At 37.5% G+C, this 25,280-nt stretch overlaps 1 protein-coding gene across 1 annotated transcript in view; it reads left to right on the forward strand.

Moving 5' to 3' along the window:
- prss12 (serine protease 12) overlaps positions 1–25,280 on the forward strand; it is a 34,707-nt gene that overhangs the window by 7,354 nt on the left and 2,073 nt on the right. The window contains exons 6-12 of the mRNA XM_038274646.1: positions 598–739; positions 836–1,056; positions 4,897–5,038; positions 10,732–10,937; positions 12,286–12,364; positions 14,159–14,281; positions 23,537–23,832. Coding sequence (XP_038130574.1) covers positions 598–739; positions 836–1,056; positions 4,897–5,038; positions 10,732–10,937; positions 12,286–12,364; positions 14,159–14,281; positions 23,537–23,832 — 1,209 coding nt within the window. The remainder of the gene's footprint in view (positions 1–597; positions 740–835; positions 1,057–4,896; positions 5,039–10,731; positions 10,938–12,285; positions 12,365–14,158; positions 14,282–23,536; positions 23,833–25,280) is intronic.

The following is a 25,280-nucleotide window of genomic DNA, read 5'->3' on the forward strand; positions in this document are numbered from 1 at the left end:
TTGAAACTCTGGGATTCTCAGACAAATATTTTTTCCTAATCCTTTACAGTAATCATTCCAGATTAGAAGAGACTGTATTGGCTGTTGCAGGAAGCAGTTGGAAGACTAATTAAATATTACAAAATTCAAAGTAAAGCACAAACTTTATGAAATGGGGGGGAGGTATTTTAATCAACACACATTTAGTAGGAGGCCTACAGAAAGCCATACAGTAGTTTTACTAGTGTTAGCCAACTGACTTCACCAAATTATCAGTTTAGTTAAAAATATTTTCAGTAGGTATAGACATGAATTCTGTAGTTTGTATATTTAAAATTGGGCACATCTTAATAAACATTGTACATAACATACTAAGTATTATTACGATAGTTGTTTTAGGTATTGCTTTTTAACAAAGAAATTAAGTTGGCACTAGGTCAGTTATTTAATAAACTTATTTAAATGTAGTCTGCATTTGTTATCATAATCTATTACTATTGATTATGATACCAAAAAGCATGTATGTCTTTATGTATTTATTGTTTGTCAGATCTAAGAGTACAGGTATCAACAACTGCAACTTGAAATAAGTGTCTCTTTGTCTCTTCATCTCTACAGATGGTACCACCAGACTGGTTGGTGGAGCTGGAAGCCATGAGGGACGTTTAGAAATCTTTTATCGGGGTCAGTGGGGGACGGTGTGTGACGATGGCTGGACAGAGTCAAACACCCTAGTCGTATGTCGACAGCTTGGTTACAGGTAAGATGGAGTATTTATTCAATCTCACTTAAGGTTAACTATCAAGGTATATACCTTTATTTGTGGTTGTATAGCCTGTGTATTATTGCATGGCAGGATGGGCGAGACTCTGCTTTCTGAAGGACTTGATATAAACCCTGTTCCACGGTTTGGGGTGGGGTCAGGTCCCATCCTTTTGGACGACGTGAGCTGTACAGGAAAAGAACCCAGCCTATTGTTGTGCAAGAGGAGGGAGTGGCTCCACCATGACTGCACACACCATGAAGATGTTAACATTGCCTGCAGCTCTAAGCACAGTAAAGACAGTCCTCCAGCCAGTAAGACCACATCTTATCATACTGTAATGCATGCCTTACAAGGAACACATAACAGTGACATACAAAAAACAATACTTAAATACTTTAATGCTTTTAATCAGATGTTGTTGACTGCGTCTTAAACCAGTTGAAAATTGATTAAACATATCAGAATCATTAAATTAATTTTCACGAACTTGGCTTTGCTGATTTATGAAGGCCTATAAGTCAGAAGATAGCAAATATGTGGTTATTTTATGGCTTTGCTTTTCAAACATGGGGTGTTGTAAGGTATTTGCAAGGTATTGCTGCCAGGAAATAGTGAAGTTGTGTTACAAAAAAATTTCTTTTTTACATCAGTTACAAGATTTTGTAGTATTTCAATGTTTTCTAAATACTTTTTTCAAATATTCCAAATCCATGCTTAACCGACATTTATTGGACTAACTGGCTGTTTCCTTCTTTTTAAATAGAAAGGCATCTGAGAGAATAAATGTTGCTGCCTTAACTACAACTGCATTGCAATTTCTACACGCACTGTATAAAAGAGTGTTACCTAACATGTTACCTTTTTTCTATATTACAATTTATCGCTCTGAACTTTTCTTGTTTTAAGCCAGTGTTTTTCTTTTTCTCGATTGCCAGAATAAAAAATAATATTTTGAAAGTTCTTGTTTTAGATATCTTCGCATTCTGTAGTTTACACAAATCCCTTTTTTAGTTAATGGATTTTCTTTTTCTAGTTGTAAGATTTTGGACATTTAGGTTTTATTCCATAAGCTTCATACATTAGTTTAAGGTAGTTTTGACCCATTACTCCACGGACCTGCTGTTACTGATTGATGCCAACAGAAAATGCTAATTTTTTCTCAGAAATTTATTTTCAGATTGAAATCAAGCCATGAGATGATCATTCCTAAATATTTATTTGGATTTCTTGTTAATCTGGCAGTATATTTGGATTTATTGTTTTTTTGAAAGATTTATTCACTTCCAGGCCTATGTGTTTTCATATTGCTTTGACCTTTCCATGAACTGTTCTTTCCTCATTATCTTATCTGTTGAAATTTATTTATTGTTTTTTTTTTTTTTTTAGATTTTTTTGAACTGTTGTCATTACTCTCTGAAAAAAGAAGCAAAGTTAAATTCTGATCTACTAAAGGACTATTCTAACCTCTTGAACCTTTGCGCTTTTGATTGTTTTACAGCTAATAACTTTAATACATTTTACTGGGACTGTGTAATACACCAACACAGTTTGATGACACATAATTTCATAATTTATAGAAGTAGATATATGAAAATGTGCTGTATATTTGAAGAAAAGCATCCTCATAGCATTATGCCTTTCAGCTGTTATATAATGACATATGATATGATAAGGGTTATTTACACTATTAGTTTCTTTTTTACCACTGATTTTATTAGTAAAATAAGATGAATATAAATATAAGCTAAATGTTTTATATGTTTAATGATGAAGAATATATCCTCCACAGTATGTGACATTAAGGTTTGTTAATGTATCCCAACAAACTCTTCAAAATTAAGGCAGGTTATTAATGTTTTCTGAGTTGTAAAACCCCAGTGTATATCTTTGTCTCCAATCTAATCTTTCATTGTTTGGGTTAATCCAGGCCATCTAAAGATAACCCGGACCTGAATGTAGCTTGTGGTGCAGCTCACTGATTAGGGAAAAACAAGCTGATCTGATCTAAGATCATTGCTAAACCGAACCTGGAGACAGATCTCAGATTACTTAGAGGAGGAAAGACAACATTCTCCCTCGAACATGAAGATGGTGAGGTCATTTAATGTAATCCCTGCTGCCTAAGCTTTCATTTCACTTGCCCTTTGTTAGTGCTGCTTGCAAAATCACTTTACATTACAAAACCTCACGGCTTCAAATGTTAAACAGGTGATTCACAGAGTTGCAAAATTAGAACTGGCAAAAGTTTTACGCTGTAACCTGATGAAGCATCTTTGTTCCCATGAAACAGAAACTCATGAATCAAACTTGTGAACTAATGAATCAAATTTAGAATAAATTTGTTATAAGCCTAGAAATTAACATAGGGAAAGAGGTTTATATGTCACATTTCTGTAATTGTCATAATTTTTAATGTATAAAAGCTTTAGTGCAGTTCAGATAGAAATGAGTTCCTCTTGATGGAAGTTTAGAAGGTTTCCATTGTTGGGAAAGAGTGTGAAGAACATTCTCCTCCCCCTTGCCCTGGGTTAATATGTCAAAAGTGCAAAATGTGTGTTGGTCTCTTTCTGGATCCTCTCTGATCGTGATGCAGACAAATTAGTCAGGGTATATTTTGGAAATGAATAAACAATGGATAAATCAGGCAATGCTATAAACTTTCCTCCTTTCAGTCATTTTTGAATCAGGGCTGAGATTTTAAAATTACGGCGACTTCATCTATTTATCAGTTGCGACACTTTTGTATTTTAGTTGTTTCGGTCATTTACATTCACATTAACATTCTGTTATGGGATTGCTGAAGCTGTTTAAATGTCTATGAACCTCGTATGAATTTTCTTCTCAAATATTTACACACTGTCTAACCATTTTAACACAAATGGGTGTGTATTAGTGTTAGTTAAATGCAATAGAAGTGCAAACTAAGTGGCAAACATTCCCACAGTTATCTCCTCATCTTTGGTCTCGCCCCTATTGTCCTTCACAGACACATTAAGAAGATTCTTTGAATCTGTTATGTGTTTGAGTTTGTGCTGAAGGTGTTGAGAGTAACTTGATTTTGCTCTGAAACGTACCGTTAACAACATGCTGCCTGCACATGTCTGTTAGTTCAAAAAACATTTCTAATAAAAAAAAGAAAACAGAAATGCAAAAGTGCACAATATATTTTCAAAGCAAACATGAAAAAGTCTGTCTGAACTTTGATTAATTGAAGTGTAAACTGATAGGCTAAACCTCCACATTGAAAAGCCATTAGTGTCTACTCAGTCAATGTATGTGCATATGTTTGAGCAGGAGTACACACCAAGTAATATTTAGCATAAAACTAACTCTTATTAATGTGACATTAGGTGTGTTTTAGTGCACATCTAGAAAAAAACAGAACAAGAAGCATTGACTTAACAGAAAAGAATAAAAGCGAAATAAATGTGCCTTTCTGACTGAACAGCCTTGGGGAACTCCAGGGTCACTTACACCAAAGAAAAATTCAGTAGGAAGGTGGACACATGTGCCGACTCCTTCCCTTTTAAAATGTGCCGGCACAGGCTGTCATTATAGAAACAGTTTAGCCCGGAGGATCAGGTTTGTTAGGAATGTGTGAGTAATTTGTTTGAGCACTCCCAAACTCTCCAGCTAGTGAATTGAGTTTTACCCCAGACTGCCCCTGGAGCAGTTTGGGGTAAAAACTCAATTCACACGCTTAAGAGTCTTACTCAGCCAGGGACCCAAAGTAGTAGTCTGTGGGACTTAAACTCAGAACCTCCAGGACTCAAGCACAATGCTCTACCCACACACACACACACACACATATATATTACCTGTATATATATTGCGGTGGGTCCTGGAGGTCCCCCGAGTTCAACTCCCACCAAATTCCACTTTGGGTCCCCGAGCAAGACCTTTAACCCCAGACTACTCCCAGGACCCCGCACAGCGGCAACCCACTGCACTCAAGGGGGTGGGTTAAATGCAGAAGTGAATTGTGAGATCAATAAAATTAATTCCATAATTATTGAGTACCTCACAAAAAATCCTATCCTTACAATATTTAGTAAATTTCTCAGAAACTGTCTATGGCTATTTTATATTTGTGTGTCAAAATTTACCGGTAAATTGAATACATTTACTTTGTGTGTGTGTTTTTTTTCCAGGTATCCCTGTACGTCTTGTGGGAGGCGAAAGTTCCCGAGAAGGCCGGGTTGAGCTCTTTCTGTCCGGCCAGTGGGGGACCGTCTGTGATGATGGATGGACTGATCAAGATGCAGAGGTGGTGTGCAGGCAGCTCGGCTACAGGTATCGATATTGCACTTCTACATGTTTAGAGACGGTGAATATAACGGGTTTGTAGTTTAAGAGACGAGGCTACAAACAGTAACTACAAACTTTTTATGTACCCCCACCGAGCCGTACTAAGATATAATTTACAACCTTAGTTAAAAAAAAAATGCTCTTTGAAAATATTCCTTTACCTTAAATGTTTTCAACCTAATCTAACATATATTGGTGTGAAAGAGGTGCAAAGCAGCTGTTCTTTGCAATTGTAAATGCTGAGTTTAACGATTTACCTGCCGCCATACATCAGACTGGCAGTCAGTAAACTGTTTGTGTTGGGCAAACAGTACTCAAAGAAACACTGCATTGTTTACAGACCCTTCACAGCAGTTTTCAACTAGTTTTCAAAGAAGCAACCTTTTGATTATTGCATTACACAGCAAACGTGAACCAATGTAGCAACAATTCAAGATTGGATGCAAGCTGCAGTGGTTCTTTGTCACAGATTTTTCCACTAATTTGTGTTGAATTGTCAATTCAATTTCACTGTAAAATCTAACTTGTCTTTAAAGTGGTCTGGATTAAAATTGATGGACTAAATTTGAATGAAGTTTGACTGACTTAGACTGTATAGTAACTTGAACCATTGTATAAATATTTATTACAATACATTGTAAATTTATGACATTCCTAATTGACATTGTACATTTTTTTGGCATTTAAAGCAGCAATTAGGGACTTTTCTATAAAATATATCCCTGTGATGCTAAATGGCCTGTACTTATATAGTGCTTTTTCATGTCAGAAGACTTCAGTTATTCACCCATTCTCACACACACTCACACACTGATGGTGGCAAGCTATATTGTAGCCACAGCTGCCCTGGGGCTCACTGACAGGGCCCTCTGACCATCATCAGTTGGCATTGAGAGTGAAGTGTCTTACCCAAGGACATAATGACACTGAAAGCCAGAGCTTGAACTGACAACCCTCCAGTTGTAGGGCAAACTCCTTCATCCGATGCCACTGTCGCCTCATGGTAATATACTGTTTATGAGACGATTTAGTGGTCCAACCCCCCCCTCCCACACCACCCCCCCCTGGTTCAGGCCACCAGGGCAGTCAGTGTTTATGAAAATGCTATTTTTAAAAGCTCCTGACTTCCAAATGCATTTTGAGCATCAATAATATTGGTCCAACAGCTCTACTTGGACATTTTGAAGTCAAACACTCTTAATGAGGAATGCTGGATACTCTGGATGCTCGGTGCTCCGGTTGTTAAGCTGCTCTGTTCTTTTACTTGCAGTTCAAAGAGTGTTTTGGATTTATTTGCTTTAATGAGTTGGAAAAAAAAGTAGTTTGAACATGTTTTTAAGTGAGAAAGTACACCATCAAAGAGCAACCGTCACTTTATCAGGATTATAATCCTATTTAAATATATTTGTTTGGAGCAGCAGACCCCCCCAATACAGGCAAGGGAGGGAGGGTTGCAACTTATTTTGCAAATCGATTAATCTGTTGATTATATCTTTTATGAGCTGATTCATAATCGGATAGCCAAAAATTGTTTAAAGAAGACTTATTACGAAATTGAACCAGGGGAAACTTAAACTTTTTTACTTGAAGAATTCTGGATAATGCATTTTGACAAACAGAATTCTTTTTTAATCTTCAATCCAAAATGTAAATTTATTTTTTTACATCAATCCATTATTTGACACGCTTGTCCCAAGTGGGGTCGCGAGTGGTGCTGGTGCCTATCTCCAGCAGTCAATGGGCGAGAGGCGGGGTACACCCTGTACAGGTCGCCAGTCCATCGCAGGGCAACATATTTTTTTACAATCTTGATATAATCACTGCTCTAAGTGGGTCATTCTATCAGCTTAAGGCATGTTTTAAAGTCTCTATACTCCAGTTAATGATTAATCAATTGCAAAATTAGTTGCCGATTATTTCAATAATCGATTAATCAAATTAATGCCATTAATTATTTCAGTCCTAAAAGGGAGTCCCCAGTGTAAAAGCTCACTGAAGCCGGCCAGGTAGTCTGGGATTTCCTGCTACAATTAGTTTTAAAAAAAAGTTTAATATAAATTGTTTTTCCAGGTAAAAATTGCAAGTACCACAATATGAAATCGCAGGTTTTTCACTATCAGGTAAAATCATTTCATAACATTAATCAATTTGATTACATAAGAGTTGGAAACATTTTCTATAGCACATTTGAAATATTCTTTTTGTCTCCACTCAGTTAAAGAAAAACCTCCTTTTGTCTACTACTAGTTTTATTTTACTGTTCAAAACTACCAACAGCAATGCAGATTAGTTATGGCTTTATAAATCTTTAATACATAAGATAAATATCAAAACATAAAAGCTATATCACAAAGTGGAGCCTCTGTACCGATAATACAAATATAGGCATTCTTAATTCAGAAACGTTTTAAAAATTTTCTATTTCAAAAACCTATAAATGAACAAAATTGAGAGTTAGGACCCTTCGTTGCAGACCTGCACTGTGATGTCTCCTGCACTGTCAGATCCAGAAGTTTATTCAAAGCCTTTCAAAGTAAAAGAAAAATATAATGAAGCTAGTATACTGGAACTATTAGATGTTCCCGTGTTTATTTCGTGGGTTTTTACTATAGAAATATCTTTTTTTTAATCTATTCATGTGTTTAATAATTTTGTATATAATCGGTTTGTAGATAATCAGTTTCTTAAAAAAAGAAATCGTCAAAATACCAAAATTACCTCAGTTCATTTCTAATGACATCTCTTATCTCTGTTGCAAGTATTAGATCATATATTCTTTATTCTTCTAATATTCTCTGACTATGTTCTTACCTCACTGGTGGCGCCAATGTACAGCAGACTCGCTTCTGTTAGTGAGCCCCAGGGGAGCTGTGGCTAAAATGTAGCTCGCATCATCAGTATGTCAGTGTGTCTAAATTTAGTGTAAAGCGCTTTGGTCAAATGATGTGAAAAAGTGCTATATAAGTACAGTCCATTTACCATTTGCTGTTGGCCCAACTAGATGTGCCAGAGGAGGGTGTGTGATTTAAAACTATCTAAGCTTTGTTTACTCACAATGCATTACTGAATACCTAGATACATGACCAACATAGCCAATAACTTCTGTTTTTTTTCCCTTGGCACCGGAGAAAACAGTAGGTAGAAAACAAACTTTCAACTGTTTATTTATTTTCTTGGAAGTGTTTTAATTGTCGGGAACAGCAGATTTCACAGCATGATGTGCAGAGTTGAACTAAAGTTCAAGCAGGAGTAGCAATTGAAAAATATGTCTGTAGGAGACAGATAATTTTTTAATAAGTAAAAGAAAATCACCCAAAAAGTATATGACAAAACACTGTTTTCTTGTTACTTAGATTGGGAAGAGTAGGGAAAAGGTGCATTTAAGTGAGCAGTCACCTTGCAAAATATATGTCTTCTTCTTCTAATAAATTCAGGTAGCACGCATGTGCTGCACGCAATTCCTGAAGGTTCAGAATAAAACGTCCAGAATAAACTTCTGGTCCTGACAGTGCAGGAGACCACATTGTGCACGTCTTCAACAAAGCATCCTGACAGTGCAGGTCTGCAGCCAGACCCTCTCAAATCTGAGACCCTTTTTAACACTTATGCAAACATTAGGATTAGTATACTAATGTTACAATGAACATATCAGGCCTAAAGTTCTAACTGCAGCACATGTAGGATTGTTTTGACCATTGTAATGTACAACCTCAGTGAGTGCACTATATAGTGACAATATCTACTGCAGGAATATAAAACACAACTTTAGATGTTAAAGCTGCCCAACAAATGAAGAAAACAACTTTTTATATTATTTTCTTCTTTTTTTTTCTTGTGTACGTGGCAAAAATTCAGATCATCAGTAATGAGAGAAAATGCTCTAGCAGTGTAACTGGATTGAAATTTTGCTGAAGTCAATGCATATTGAATGTAAACAGCACATGTTGCAACAAGATATGCCTCTAATGATTCTCCAAATTCTTTAATAATCTCTTTTAAATATTTTATATGCAGTTGTGGTCAAGCTCAGGATGTTGAAAATTAGGTCAAATTCTGGAGAAGAACTTAAGTTTGAAGTTGTGGCTTTTGAACGAGATCACTCTTTACATTAGGCTCCGTTAAGTGAATCCAGACTGCCTCCTCCTTTTGCTCGGTCAGTCAACACCTTTAAGACCTGGCCTGTGTCTTATGTTCTTCTCATGTCTGGAATTTTTATTTGTTTCCATATACCATGCAGGCTGAGTGAAGGAAAACCATTTACATAAAAAAAAAAAATAAATAATAATAAAAATTGACATTTTCATTGTTTTTTTCTGACTTTTTACTAATGCCAAAAACTGTAACCTAAACCTAATAACTGCTTGTTTAACCTTCTGACTGATGATGAGTTTTCTGCATATTTAATTGAAACAAAACTAGTTTTTTTTTTTACATGACTTCAAAATAAGACTGTCCCCCAGCGTCATTCTCTTCTATGACACATACTTCTCTGATGCTACATCTGGAGAAAATAACTGTGGAAGAATTAAAGCCATAAGGCTGGTTTAAGGTGTATAACAACCATATCAGGATCAAATGTATTTTTTTCTCATGCTGGGTGTGGTAACAGCTTATTACATGACATTTCCCATAAGGCAAACAAAGTAGCTCTGAAGGCAATGAAGCTGTCAATATAAAGCTGTAGTCTAATGTGAAGTAAATTGTTTCAAATGTGGAAAGGCTTTTACTTTTTTTTTATTGTAATTTTTTTAATTTTGTATTGCTTTAACTGATTGGAGTTTAAAAAAAAATGTATGTACTGCTATAAAAAGTACTAGAACTTCAAGCTCTGTCTTTGGATGGTCTTATGATGTCATAAAAAAATAGTGACTTTTGCATTTTCTTTTTATTATATTCCTTAAAACTACAATTTAAATCATTTGATAAACTTTGTATAACATGCTCAAAAATAGAGCAGAAACCTATTGTTTTTGATAATAGAGGTTTTTTTTCCCTTTTGGTTGGAGGACGTTATTAAAGTTTTAGAACCACCATTTTTCATATCATCTCATCATTCACTTCCCCATACAACAGTTTAAACAGATGTTCTAACATAGGTACATACTGCAAAGGAAAGTATCCACATTGGTCAATGGGTAGAATGGATTTTCCATCAAAAGCAGATTTTATTGTACTTTACCAGTTACACATGTGTGTGTGGTTAGAGAGACACTCTAAAGAGGCATGATGTCAGTTTCTAGGCTTACTTCCAAGTGATGTGGAGGTTTACCCTCGGCATGCTAAGTATTGCTCAGGGAGCTCTCAGAGACACACATTCAATACTAGATGACTTACTAAGAGACATGGGATCCCCAATGGATGACTGGGGTTACAGAACTTGTCACCCACCAACTCCAGGGACGCAATATAAGACAATCTCCTTCAGCTATCTCTTCAATCTTAATTAAAATCACAGTTACAGCCTATGCATTCATAACCACAGCTTATAGGCTTCGGATGCAAAAAGTATAGTATATCAAATTTTCAGTGTTAAAACTGGTTTGCATCAAAACCTAGGAATGTCACACAATAGCGTCCAACTGAATGTGTCATCAGCTCCAAGCTTCTTTTATTGATTTATCAAAATTATTGTTGTTGGTTGAGAAGCTCCTATTATATCTGAAGTCTCTTCACTGCAGTGGTGAGGCAAAGGCGCGTGTAATGGCATACTTTGGAGAAGGGACTGGCCCCATCCACGTCGACAATGTCAACTGTAATGGCGAGGAACATTCTTTGGCGGACTGCATCAAACAGAGACCTGGCACGCACAACTGCCGCCACAGTGAGGACGCCGGGGTCATCTGTGACTATGGAGAATCACAACACAGCAACCGAGAGGTTAAAGGTCAGGCAAAGAGTAAACAAACTACATTTCTTTTATGTGAAGAATTATACAGAAAACTTTAATGTGTTTGTAGAACGCTGTGTTTCTTGTGCAGTAAACACAGAAATAAGAAACACATGGCGGAAGAAATCTAACTAGGTGAAGTGCTTTACCAAATCTGGAGCTTCTTAAGAATATGTAGAGCAAAGAAAGGGACAATTTTCCTGATTCTTAATTCCCAATAATTCAATTCAGTTCAATTCATAAATTCCTAATTGAGTGGTTCTGTTGTACAGCAGTTTCATTAAAAAAAAGTTTATAGGTTCCCTAATGTACTTTTTACATTTTATGAAGGATTTTCTTTGCACAGCTTTTTAAGAGGAGTCAGCTGTCTTTATTAGCATATTAAGTTGTTTTAAGTGGGTGTGCAATACGTCATTACAGTTCTCATTGTAATTTATGAGGATTTAATGTGATAAAGTTTTTCATAACTGTCACAGTCATTCAGGATGAAATCCTAAAATGTATGCTATGCATTTACCTGAGACCTGAATAGTAGACATTTTCCAGAATAATATTCACTGCACTTATAAATGAAGTTTTCCACAGCTTTTAAGTGTTGGCCATAAAGTTCAGTTTTGGTTTCATCACAGAAGGAAGTTTTTCAATGCACATATGACTTATATCTGGGCTCACCAGGTGGAGATCATGGCTACTATTTGTCTTGTGAACAGATTCTGCCACGAGCCTTCTGGCATCATCTCTTATTAATTTATTTTTTTTTATATAAGTTTTGCAATGGTGCCATACTCTTTTCATTAGTTAGATAACTGACAATGGATTCAACAGTGCTTAATGTGGTAGCCTGTTTTTTTTCTTTTCTTTTTTGTTTTTATTTTTTTGCAGCTCTATCACATTAAACACCAATAAATTTAAGTTGTGGTTGCAACTTCAATAAATGCGAAAAAGTTCAGGAGGTAAAATACTTTTGCAAGGCCCTATAGTATATCTCCAGATGGTACAATGGTCAAACTTTTTTCCGCTTCATCCTGCCTAACTCAGAGAAAAGTTGATTTGCACAAAAATGCAAATTTCTTCCAGTTTAAACATATGCCAAAACAATGTTTTGTCTCACTGCCTACACTTCAACATCCATTATGCTCTAAAATGGAGTTCTAATACATTATTTCTAATGGACTTCAGCCTTGTATGTTTTACTCAAAGGTAAATTTTAAACCTCATATTTTTTAACTTGTCTAAATATTTAACAAGAGGAAAATCGAAGCTGAAGTTTATAGTATGGCAATCATCACCTTTCCACGCATTCTCTCAAACACATGACCGGTGGCTCCTCTTTTGTCTCTCTCAGATCCTGTCAACTCAATTTGCGGTCTGCGCCTCATACACACTCGCCAGCGCCGGATCATAGGAGGAGAAAACTCGCTGAGGTGAGATGGAGGGGACAGATGTTATTAATAACAGAACAAAGAGAAGCAGTCAGAGGAAATGACCACATTTTAACTCTACATGTTGCAAATGGTTGCCAGCTGATTTAAAGGTGGAGCATGTCTCCAGCTCTGGGTTTTAGACGATACACCTGAATTTTATCTCTGTTAATTTTTAAATAACATGTTTTACAGTGACAAAAAGTTATTTGCTTGAATTTCTTTTTGTCATTTAAGATAAAATAAGCATGGCAAGCAGTGGTGTAAAGCAGATGTTTTTTTCTTTATCTTTATCATGCAGACGTCTGGAAATACTTTTAATCATTTTCCAGTTCTGGATTCTGGAAAAACGAGATAGAAGTATTGAAACATGTTTAGAGTTCCCAAATATTTTTCATTCAGTAGCGTAAAAGAAGAATGAAATCAGAAGAGGCTATTTTAATCTAGTTTGTACTCCCCCTGTTTTCAAAATGCCCAATATTAAGTGGATTCTCCGTTAAACTGTTGTTAGGGATTGGTACACTTTCTCCTTTTTTCCCCTGTTTCTATCCCTGATGATATAACCCAATTTGTCAGAAAAATAAACAAAAAGGAAGTTAAGAACACAAACACTGATCCAATGGAAAAACGCTAAAAAAATGTAAAGGTCTAATTCAGTGGCTTCTTGCCATCCAGCCCAGACCTGTGTGCATCAAATGTGCATCTGGTTAAGGCAACAGAAAAAAAAAAAAAAACGACATCTTGAATCTTTAAACTTTAACAAATAGAAGAAAAAATATATATTTCCATGAATTATTCTGAAAAGCCTGATTCCAATTTAGATCAGATCAGAGTCAAACAGAATGTCAATACCAACAAAATCAAATCACTATTAATTTGAATTTAGGCTAAATCTATTCAACATATATCTTGATATTGTGCACTTTAGGAAAACTTGTTTTTTGAATTAAATTGGATGAGGATTTTCTTCTGCTATGAAGCTGTAAGCAATTACTATCAGTTAATTGTTTTTTTTATTGGTTTTAGGACCTCATCCTTATGTGAGCTAAACCTTCAGAACATTAAGTTTCAGAACCTTTAGCCTTTTGAGGGTAAATGTTTGTTTATCATACATGTTGTCACATGTTATTACAAAAGTTTCAATAAGAATAAAAATTCAGTCATTCAGACAGTCAAACAGACATTGTTTAAAAACCTCGCCATTTACCTTTACTTTCTTATAAGTTATATTTTTTCCAGCTTTAATCTAAAAATTCACCACACAATATTTTTATTCACCTGTTTAAAATAAATGTAACTTTGAAGCAGATAAGATGTTGAAAAAAATTTTTTGAGAGCAAGTTGTGAAGACCAAGTAAGTGTTTTTCAAAATAAAGGACATAAGCCAGTAGTTGAATGTTGTTATATGTTGAAGATAAATGTAAATTATTCCTGCAAATGGCTCAGTGATTGCTCATTTCTGCCTCATCTGTCCTTTTTGTAAGTGTGGTTCATGATTGCATGTTTATGCCTCACATTGCCTCTTGTGACCTCTGTCTGAAAGGGATGTTAGTGTTTCTCCCCAGAAAAGCATAAATCATGCGCTCATGTTGCTATAAAGTCCTTCTGTTTATGGTTTCTGTTTACATATCTGTGTGCAGCAACCACATGCGTGATTTCATTCTAATTTGTTGCATGGCCTAAATGGAACACAGCTCATCATGAACGCAACACTATAAATTTCTTGTTCTTCCTTTTACTCTGTAAGCTGCTCTGGATGTGACAGGGGACTGTTTGTGTGCATGTTTGTGTTTAAAGGGGCGGCTGGCCATGGCAGGCTGCCATTCGTTTGCGAGGGTCTCGAGGAGATGGGAGGCTGGTGTGTGGTGGGACGCTCATTGACACCTGCTGGGTCCTGACCTCAGCACACTGCTTCAAAAGGTCAGACACAAACACTTTATGACATGTGCTGTTTTCTGCTAAAGTACTACATGTAATTTAAGTTAAATTAATGAAACTATTACGGCATACATTGAATCAGGTTGATGCATACCGTTAAAGGTGGTGCTCTGCCTGTAGCTTTGTGCAGGTAACAAGACGTAGGGTTACATGTCGCTTGGGGCCTTTGTATGTTGGCAGAAACATGAAATCAATCAGTGAACACATACTCAAGCAGATGATGAGGTTGGAGAAATTGGAACCATTCAGTCAGCATTAATGTTTATAGTACATGTTAAGCTGTACCTGCTGCAGGAGAAATATCGTTACTAGGTTTAGATTTCACTCCTTGCCGTTAATCGTAGAACCACAACTTGCCACATGTGTCAGACGCTCCACCACTATAAATCCTGATTTTTTCCCCATTTTAAAGAGGAAGACATATTTTACTGAAGTTTCCTTCTGGAATTAGTATGACTGCCAGATGCATACTTTTAATATGGAAACTTTTACTTTCTATATGAAAAAATAAATACTATTGCCAGATTTAGGCATAATAGTACATATATCACGATCTACGGTCACTAATGTGCTACATGTGCACTACATTACTTGCGGCCTCAGCTCAGAGCCACCAAAGAATCTCATGTCATAAGACACCATGGACCACGAAATGTTTATTTAGGAAGTGAAAAAACTCACAGTTTTACTTTAAACGACTCATCTTTTAATAAAGATAACACCAGAGAGGAAAAAGCAGGGACTGAAAGGTTAGGTGACCATATAAAGAGCAAGCATGCAAGACACTGATTCTTCTGGCCAAATAACCACTTTCTTCAATTCAAAGCTTACATGTATTGTTATCTTTTACTACTGTGCAATGAAAAAATCCAACTGCTCCAAGGTGCAATCCAGCCTTATTCATAATGCTTAATTGTTTTAATTGAAGTACCTTGCAAAGTATGCTAATTACTTTACCCTTTTCACCTCTTGTTACGATGAAACTACAGCCTGAAATAGAGAGAGAATAATATATACATGCAATACATATCAGCCGTGTAATCTAAAACATCCTGAATATGATTAGTAGCACCTACTGCTTTTAGAAGTCAAGTAAGTAGTGAAAAGGCGTGTTATATGAAGGCCTTACAGGTTTATTTGAGAAAAAAAATGTATTATTAAGAGCAGGCATCCCCAAACTCGGTCCTCAAGGCCCCCTGTCCTGCAGGTTTCAGAGGTTTCCTTGCTCCAGCACAGCTGATTTTAATTGAAAGCTGATTAACAGGCTTTTGGTCTACTGCAATCATTATAACCAGCTGTGCTGAAGCAGGGAAAAATCTAAAACCTGCAGGACAGGGGGCCTTGAGGACCGAGTTTGGGGATGCCTGATTAAGAGCAAATGTACAATAGGGTGAGGTACATTTATAACACTAAAGGAAGTTATCTTATTTAATGTTATCCTACTAAGTTGTTTAGGGATGTGAACAAAGAACAAGAGTAAGTCTAGAGGAGATGCAGAGATCCACACCTGTCTACTAAAGAACAACAAGCAAGTGCACATCACAGTTTTTATTTGCTTGGTTTTGAGAGACAGAAATTAATGACCACTTTGTCTCACCTTCCTTTAATAAAGCGATTCGGATTCTGATTCCTTATTTAAAAATAAACAGATTGATGATAACAAATGTTAAAAGAGAAACAGCAAGCAGTATGACAATTTATGTCTGCAATGTATCATTTTGACTGTAAATGTAAGCAGGTTTAGCTGAGAATTTATGTTCTTTTATCGTTCCCATTTTAAACAGGGAGAACTAGACCATTTTTCTAAAAACGTAATTCAAAGTTAATCAATGCTCAGAACAGCTTAATGCTTCAATTGCCTTATATTATTTAGATACTGGATGTGGGACGTATCGGCTGCACTTGTGGAGTTGGTTAATATTCCTGTTTTTCATGTGGTATTATCTTTCCCACTGTATATGCTGCATCCAGAACACATTAGGAGCCCTGCCCGGTTTCATATTTAGTGATTTAACTGCCTTGTTCTCAGTGATATTAAAATGATCTGTCTCCACAAAATTCTACACAACACCTTGTTATGACAATGTAAAAAGAATATTTATTTCGCATATTTATTTACAATAGAACCCATTGTTTTCTATGTATTCTACTGATCTTTCTTGAAGTATTTCTAGTCTAAATGGAGTAGACCTGTGATACATGTAGTTGACTGAACATAATTAGGAAAGGTGCATACCTGTAATGAAAGCCATAGCCCCATGGAGATGGTAGCAGCTTGGAGCTTTCCCTCCAGTCCTCATCCTGGTAGCAATCACTGGTAACAACCACTTTAAATAACCGTTTCCAATATAAAACAAGACTGCAGGTTTACCCGAATTCCATTTTACTTGGACCGTAGAAATGGCTCAGGATTACATGCTATAGGCCTACCGGGCTCGCTTCATCAGAAAGGGCCTTGAATAACAGTTAAAAGAAGCTTTTTTATAGGTCTGCTGTTTCAGAGCCAGCAACATCGTCTCATGATTACATCACACATATTGTTTGTAAAAGATGAGACATCACTGGCTCCAGCCTTGTTATGATATTAGACAGTGTTTTTAGATCAATGACAACCCGATGCAGACTACCAGAGTTTTTTCTGTTACTATTATCTCTGTCTGTGAATTTGCCTCTATATAGTGTTAAACCATGCTTAGAAAAACGATGTGATATGTCTACTATACTTAACAGGTAGGTACCGGTAATATTAGGGTTTAAAAAGCGCACACATGAATAACAAAAAATAATCCCAACACACCTGTCTATATAAGGTTTTACAGCTGACATTGGATGTCAAAATGCAAACACCAAGCATAAGATCAGAAACCTTTAATCCTTTGATGCAGGAATGTCTTGAGGCACAAATCTGAAGAAGGATACAGAGAATTTATTACTGAGGGTCCCAAAGATCTCCGTTGACTTCACCATTATTAAATGGAAGACATTTTAAACCATCTGGGTTCTCTCTAGAACTGCCTGGCCATCTAAACTGAGGGCGTTAGTGACGGAGGTGACCAAGAACCCCATGGTCACTCTGTCAGAGTCCCAGCATTCCCTTGTGGAAAGAGAACACCCCTTGTCTTTGCAACAATCCACCAGTCAGGTCTGTCCTTGGTGTGAATGTCGGGTATCATATTTGGAGGAGCAAGGCACCCCTTATTACCTGCCAATACCATGCCTACAGTAAAGCATGGTAGTAGAACCATCATGCTTTTGGGAGGTTTTTCAGCAGCCAGAATAGCAGAGTAGTAAGGATACAGAGAAAACTGAATGCAGCAATGTACAGAGACACCATGGAAGAAAACCTGCTAAGGGGTTCTCTTGATCTCTGACTGGGGCAAGACCCAAAAGCACACAGGTGAGACCTGAAACGGAGTGACCAGTGTGTGAATGTCCTGAAGTGGCCAAACCAGAAATCAAACCTGATTCTGGGTGAAAATTGTCTAAAAAGGGATCTACTGAGCTTGTGGCATCATATTTGAAAAATATTGTGGCTGTAATGGCTGCCAAAGGTGGATCAACAAAATATTAATGAAAAACTGCAAAGAATTTCACAATATAACTTAATAAATTTTAAAAATCATTTACTCACATATACATAATGGAGTTTAATGTGAGAAAATTTGAGAAATTTAATTAGATTGGAAAATGTTCTGAGTTATGGCTACTTAATGGCTACACTGTAAATAAACACACTTCAATTGTTGGGTTTTTCTAAATACGTATTCATTGTGACATTACTCTACTGCAGAGGTCACGGATTAGCGGACTGGACCGGTCCCACCTGCTCGCTAATCTGGACCCAATCTGATTTTAAACATTTATAAATTACGGCATGTTGTCAGACGGCGGTGTCTAATTTCACTCGTGCCACTTCTCCTGTTCGTACGGTAACGCCCTCCGGGACCAGGCTGCACGTGATGCCAATTTGCCAATGAGCTTTGTCGGTCAGGGGTGCTACAGCTAGCTACTTTTAGACACAGGAGGCAAACCTGTGGCAAGCCGGGTGGTGGGAAAGAAGGAGAAGATAAGAAAAGTGAAAGAAAGTGTGGACTGCTGCAAGAATTGCGGTGAACTGGTGAAAGAAAAGGGAAATGGCGTGCTCAAAGATGAGCCCACATTTTGAGTATGTTTGGCTGAACCTACTGCTGTGAAGCAGGATTCTCCACCATGAACATAATCAAAAACAAATATCGATCCAGGCTCAAAATGAGCACCTTGATATGTGCTTGAGAATGGCTTTGTCTCCATTCAAACGCAGGTGTAAAGCCTTGCAGGTCAGCCTAAAGCCCACTGCTCTCATTTAGCCATAAAAAAGAAATTAATACAATAAATGGTCAGTTCAGGTGTTTTATAAAATATGTGAAATTGTCTATAGACCAATCTGAAAGATTATTCTTTCCTTAAAAAAAACACTTCGGATTTTAAAATTGAAAAATGTTCTTTTTAAGTGTATAACATGGATCCATAAAAATCTCATTTTATTTCAGTGTTAAATTATTTTTAAAGTAACAGATTATAATTAAAAATGTCTCTGGACCTTTACTGGTTGTTGAATTTCTTTATTCGGATTTTTAATTGTTTAGCCCTGCTCTACAGTAATACGTCTATTGCGATAAGTCATCTTCAAAGTCCAGTGGATTGTTTTTTAACTTTTTTTTTTTTATTTGGACTGCAATAAGTCATAAAGTTGTTTTATATATCTTTACCAGAGGTGCCTAAAAGGGATAAAGGGTAGATTTAAGGAGAATTTAATGATACAATAGCACTCACTCTTTGCAATGTCCTCTTTCCTTTTCCTGAAGTGACTCATTAACTAGTTTGGTTAGGCTATTATCACTGTCCTAATAAAGTTTACAGAGGAGTTAAACTAAATTGGCCTCATATAATTATACCATAACCATTTGTGTTTGAAATAACTAAACCGGTCACTCATTTCCGTGCCTTAGGCATTGCTTTTTGTAGTAGATACCTTTATAATTGCCAAATCATTCATAGACTGGACGGACACTGTTATTATGTCATGGAATGCATTCAACACTGATAGGGCATTGTCATATCTTTCATTTATGCATCTCTGCTAGGCAGGTAAAAGCAGATCTAAATACCAGGCATAATATGATTCAGCCTTACCAAATCAAGTGAGGTGTTTACATGCCTTTGTAGATATTATGACAAGACAAGTTCCAAATGTTTGATCTTGAAAATAGTTTTGAAAATCCTTCCCTTGTTATTGTTATAGTTATAGAAGCGTGTCTGTGATTAAGAGGATTAGGTAGCGGTGGTGTAGGTTCTAAAATACATCACCACAATAACAACCTTCAGTTGGTTATTAAAACCCCTCTTTTCAGCTCAACAAGAACTTTTGTACTTTAAAATTTTGTAATTACCTTTTAAAGTAAAATCCTTTGGGGCCTTTTGTCTGTCCTGTCTCTCTTTATGCTCAAAGCTTTCAGTCCTTGCTGTGACAGATTAATTTCCAATATGCAAGCTCTAGAGCTCAAAGGCCAAAATAGGGTCTTTTGATTTAATAACATCATATCTCATGTGTGGGAAATGTAAATGGCCTGTACATATATAACACTTTTTCAGGTCAAGAGGACTACATTTAGTCATTTACTCAGATATTGATGTGAGTGAATGTGCCTGGGGCTCACTGACAGAAGCGAGGCTGTCGTACACTGGCGCCACCAGTCCCTCCGACCACCATCAGTAGGCAATGCAGGTGAAGCGTCTTGCCCAAGGACACAACAACACTGAAAGCCGGGGTTTGAACTGATAATCACCTGGTTGGGCAAACTCCTTCCTCCAATGCCACTGCAGCCCTAATCACAATTTCCTGATGGTGGCAGCACCATGCTGTGGGGATACTTTTTATTAACAGAGACTGAAACACTGGTGAGAACATGACAAAACACTGGTGGCGACGTGACAAAATCTGTGTCAAGGGGTAACTATAATTTTTAGAAGACACTGTGTTGCATTCACCAACATTAGCAAGTTTAATGGACTAGCTACCTTCTGGAAGCTATCCTCCTCTAATGCCACACTACGTCGTCGTCGTCTTCAGCTTTATTGCGGGGGCAGTAGACTAAGCAGAGTCTCCCAGACTTCCTTCTCCGCAGACACCTCCTCCAGCTCAGTTGGGGGAAGCCCTAGACGCTCCCAGGCCAGCCGTGAGACATAGTCTCTCCAACGTATCCTGGGTCGTCCCCTGGGCCTCCTCCCGGGGGGACGTGCCTGGAACACCTCCCGAGGGAGGCGTCCAGGGGGCATCCGAAAAAGATGTCCGAGCCACCTTAACTGACTCCTCTCGATGTGGATGAGAACCGGCTCTACACTGAGCCTTTCCCGAATGACCAAGCTCCTCACCCTGAACCCTTTCTTGAACCGCCACCTTAACGTGGTGGAGGGGTTGCAGTGCCTGGGTGATCCCAGAGGCTATGTTGTCGGGGGCTAAATGCCCCTGGTAGGGTCTCCCAAGGCAAACAGGCTCTGGGTGACAGCTCAGACGAAGAGCGGTTCAAACACCCTTATGACGAGGACCACATCGAGGCACCCCACCCTGGAGCCAGGCCTGTAGTTGGGGTTCGTCGGCGAGCGCCTGGTGGTCGGGTTCTTCCTCGTGGGACCCGGCCGGGCCCAGCCCGAAGGACCGATGCGAGGCCATCCCCAAGTGGGCCCACCACCTGCAGGGGGAACCATGAGGAACCGGTGCAATGAGGATTGGGCGGCAGCCAGAGGTGGAGACCTCGGCAACCTCATCCGCGGGCCCTTGCCACACTATTTTGTTGTATTTAATAATATTTTTGTCTCTAGCTTTCTTTCTCTGGCTTTTAAATTAGCATTTCACTGGTCTGCAAAGGTCAAACCTTTGAATCTATTTCCCTTAGTTGTTGTTGAATACATGTCCCTCTTTCATTTGTCAAGCAAATGACAGCCTATAACTTTCATTTGCAGCATGCAAGCTAGAGTGTGCAATGACTGAAAAAGGAACCTTCAGCCCTCAAAGAACTATATATGTAAGTGGTAACTGTCGTGATAAACTAATGTTAACACATAAAATAAACACAACTTTGCAAGCACGGTCAATAGAAAAAGCGAAATATTAATTTTTAGTTTGTGCTGAAAGGAACATTTTTTATTAAACCTCTAGCATTAGTAGATCTGTTAAAGCTGATTTGAGGTCAGTGGTCACATGCGGCCAACACATTAATCTATTTATAGATTGCAACAGTATAAAAGAGCTCATGCTCTACAGTAACAGCTACTGTCAATAATAACTGCCTTGAGTGAAAGTAGATTTCTTTGTAAGATGATCGTGCCCCCTTTATCGCTGCTCTGTTGGCTTTATATGTATGCAGATTTTGATGCACTTAGGCAGTCGGCCAGAAACCAGAAACAGACTGACATTAGATTGGCAAGAGACCTTTCCGGGAGCACTTCACCTTGTGTAACTGGACACAAGTGGAGACTTGGCTCCTTCCTAAAGGCCTCCTCCTTTCACTCCTCGTCTCTTATTTCTTTTCCATCCTTCACATCATTTCGAGAAAGCCACAGATGTCTGGCTTCTGCAAATGATGTGACTGCTAAGCACAGTTTGGCAAGATGATAACAGAAATATGACTCAAATAAAAACAAAACAGGCACAATGTAACAATTCACTTTGTTACTTGCTTCCTATTTTCTTTTTCTTTAACTCTGAGTATCAGGAAAACAGTGCAATCTGACTCAAAAGGTAGAAGTTATTACTGCAGGTGCCTGAAGACAAGATTTCTCGCTCTTTTCACATTTTGTCCTGTTCCAGTACTGAACCAAATAATCATTATTGTCAAATGAATAGAAAATCCTGTACAACAAGAAATGTTAAAAACACGGGGCTATTGTTTTCGGCTTCCTTTCATTCAGATATTCCTGACAAAATTCATTTTTATCAGCTTCATTCAGAAGACACACAGTAAATAGAGAACACCTCTGTCTTATTTAATATCAGTATACATGCAGCTGTTCTGTGATCTGACTTCAGAGGTTTGTTCAAGTACATCAGTGATTCTATTTAGTCATCAGTGAACACAGCACACAGGCCAGAGGAAAATAATTTGACAGAGCAATATTTAACTCTTCATCTAAAAATGCCAAAAATATAAAACAACAAAACCTATCATGACATGATCATCTACCTAAACTGAGAGGTCAGGCAAAAGGAATATTAACCAGAGAAACTGAGAGACTTTTCAAACAGTTTAAGTAAGATCTATCAACAAGTCAACTATTCCTCTTGCGGTAGAGAATTTCTTTCTTATTTTGTAGATGATGTGGAAAAAGACAGCTGTTGTTAAAAGAAAAATCTGTCTGAATTTGCCATAAAATACATAAAGGGTATATTTGATATGGGGCTTTTGTTTAAATGAGAGCAAAGTTTTAGTTTTGGCTTCTGCTCGCTAACATTAAAGTTGGTGACATCATCATGTTTTAGAGATACCTTTCCTTTCATTAGGCTCTAGTGGCCTTTATTTTAGTAATTTTTTGAAAGTAGGCAGACAGGAAATGAGACTAGAGAGAGGGAAAAGGCATGCTCAAAAGGGCAGGTCGAAGACCAGAGCGCCTTGTACTTAGGTCTCGTACCTAACGCATGCATCACCGCCATGCCCCGGGACACTTTTCCTTAATAGGGATGTAAAAAGTGGTGGCAACATGACAAAAAAATGAGAAAATTTGGTTTTTCCAGCAGAGCCAGGGAAGCTGGGCTAAGTTGAACGAAAGACAAGCAAATTTAAATACAAGGCAGCACAGGCTACATACCTGTTAGAAGCTGTAAGAGGTTGAATGGCCCATTCAAAGTCCGACCTAAATTCCAGTTTTTTGACAGCTGAATACTGCTGTTGACAGATGCTTTCCACCGAACCAGTCTGAGCACCAACTTTTAAGCCTAGAATAATAGCACATAGGTGTTAAAGACATAACGCTAAAGAAATCCAATTATACATGCTGTATGTACCAGGATTACTGAATAAAAATACATCCTTTTACTTTTTAGACTGCAGATCATACATATTTTTAAAACCATACATAATTTTCCCTCTATTTCAAAACAGAGTATATTGTAGTATTTTTCTGCTGCCTACAAGCACAAATAAAATATTGTCAGGTTTAAGGTTGTAAAGTAAATAGTAAACGGTTCTTTCTTGACTTCTACAGGTATGGAAACAACACCAAGCAGTATAAAGTGAGACTGGGCGACTACCACTCCCTTGTCCCAGAGGAGTATGAAGAGGAGTATGGAGTTGATCAAATTATCCTCCATCCAAACTACCACTCCTACAGCAATGACTATGACCTGGCTCTGGTTCGCCTGTCACCGGGAGCAGTGGGCCAGGCACCAGGAGAGTGTGTGTCGTTCAGCCGTCACATTCTTCCCGCCTGCCTGCCCATGAGGAAAGAGAGAGTGCTCAAACAGGCCAGCAACTGTCACATTACTGGCTGGGGAGACACAGGTCAGTGTTTAGTACATAACCTATTATGTCAAACATTTTTTCCAAAACTTTTACTTGGTAACATTCTTTTGAATACAAAACATTTAGGGGAATATACTTAAAACTTCTGATCTGAAACAGCAATACTGGAATCAAGGCCATATTAAGTGATTTTCAAATTGTAAGCTCTACTTTTGGACAAAGACATAATTGTTATAGTGGCTTATTTCCAAAAGTAAACCACTATCTGTAAATTCATATGCTTTTTCTATTACAACGCCAGAAATAATAGAAAATTCACCTCACTGGTAAATTGTACTTGCAGCGACACACATCTGTTAGTGATCTTTAAATTACATGCTGGTGTCATTAATCACCGCGACCTCATCACTTAGGCCTGCAGAATGTCAGGCTTTCACCATCCAACACCTCGTTCTCCGCACTGTCATATGCTTTTTGGATCCTAATGCCCGTATGATTCCCTGCTGATAAAACATGCATGTTAGCACGCGCTGGTGGCATAGTTTTACTGCTCTACTTTAAGTGAGGAGGACACACACTATTTAGAGTCTGTGATGTTTAGCAGAAAGTGTGTGACGCAAGGCTTCATGTCTATTTACTACAGCTGTTTATGTTTGGATATCTGCCACCCGTGATATCAGACATGCAGGCAACTTTCCACACACACACACTGAGGGTGCCATCGATATTTAATGGCTCTACAGTATGTAGCCACTAAGAAAAGAAAAAGACTTGGTTTAGTTTCTAGCTATAGTTACTTCTTATTTTCCATGCTAGTCCTTAAAGCAGGGTATAAGTTTATTTATGTAGTTTCAAATTCTGGGTCAGGCATAACATGTTTAGTTTATCAACATAATTATACATCATACTAAATATCTTATTAAAGTCATGTTTATTTCTTCAATTGTTATTCATACACTATGTGAAACAGAAATTACAAAAAGCATTATGTGCATAAAGTGCAGGCAAACACAATTACTTCTATAACAGCTTGTTGGAATTTATTTACGGCTAAATTCACACTCATTTTTGGCAACTCTAGGGAATGTATTAGTTTCTAACCTTGTCATGTTAGCGTATGTAAAACAGTGATTTTATTTGGGTTTGAATGGAATAAAGAGCCACAATTAAGTATTTGTGTTATTTATGACTCTGCTTCATTCTAGTTCATGTTTATTAGGGTTAAGATTTTCAAAATGTAGATTTTATACTACATGGAGACTCAAATGGCGCATTCAGGGGACAATACTTTTTCTCTGACTCCACAATCTCTTTTTTTTATACATCGAAAGCATTTGATCCTATTATTTTTTGCAACTCAAACCAGTCTTTGCTCTGAACGCCTTCATAAAATAATTTTTAAGCCTGTTGTTAAAATAAATTCTGATAAGTTTCCATTCTGCAATAATTCGTATTTTTCCCCCTACATCAGCCCAATTATGTTCACT

This window comes from Cyprinodon tularosa, unplaced genomic scaffold, assembly GCF_016077235.1.
Source record: "Cyprinodon tularosa strain WSP-4 unplaced genomic scaffold, ASM1607723v1 ctg923, whole genome shotgun sequence".
Lineage (NCBI taxonomy): Eukaryota > Metazoa > Chordata > Actinopteri > Cyprinodontiformes > Cyprinodontidae > Cyprinodon > Cyprinodon tularosa.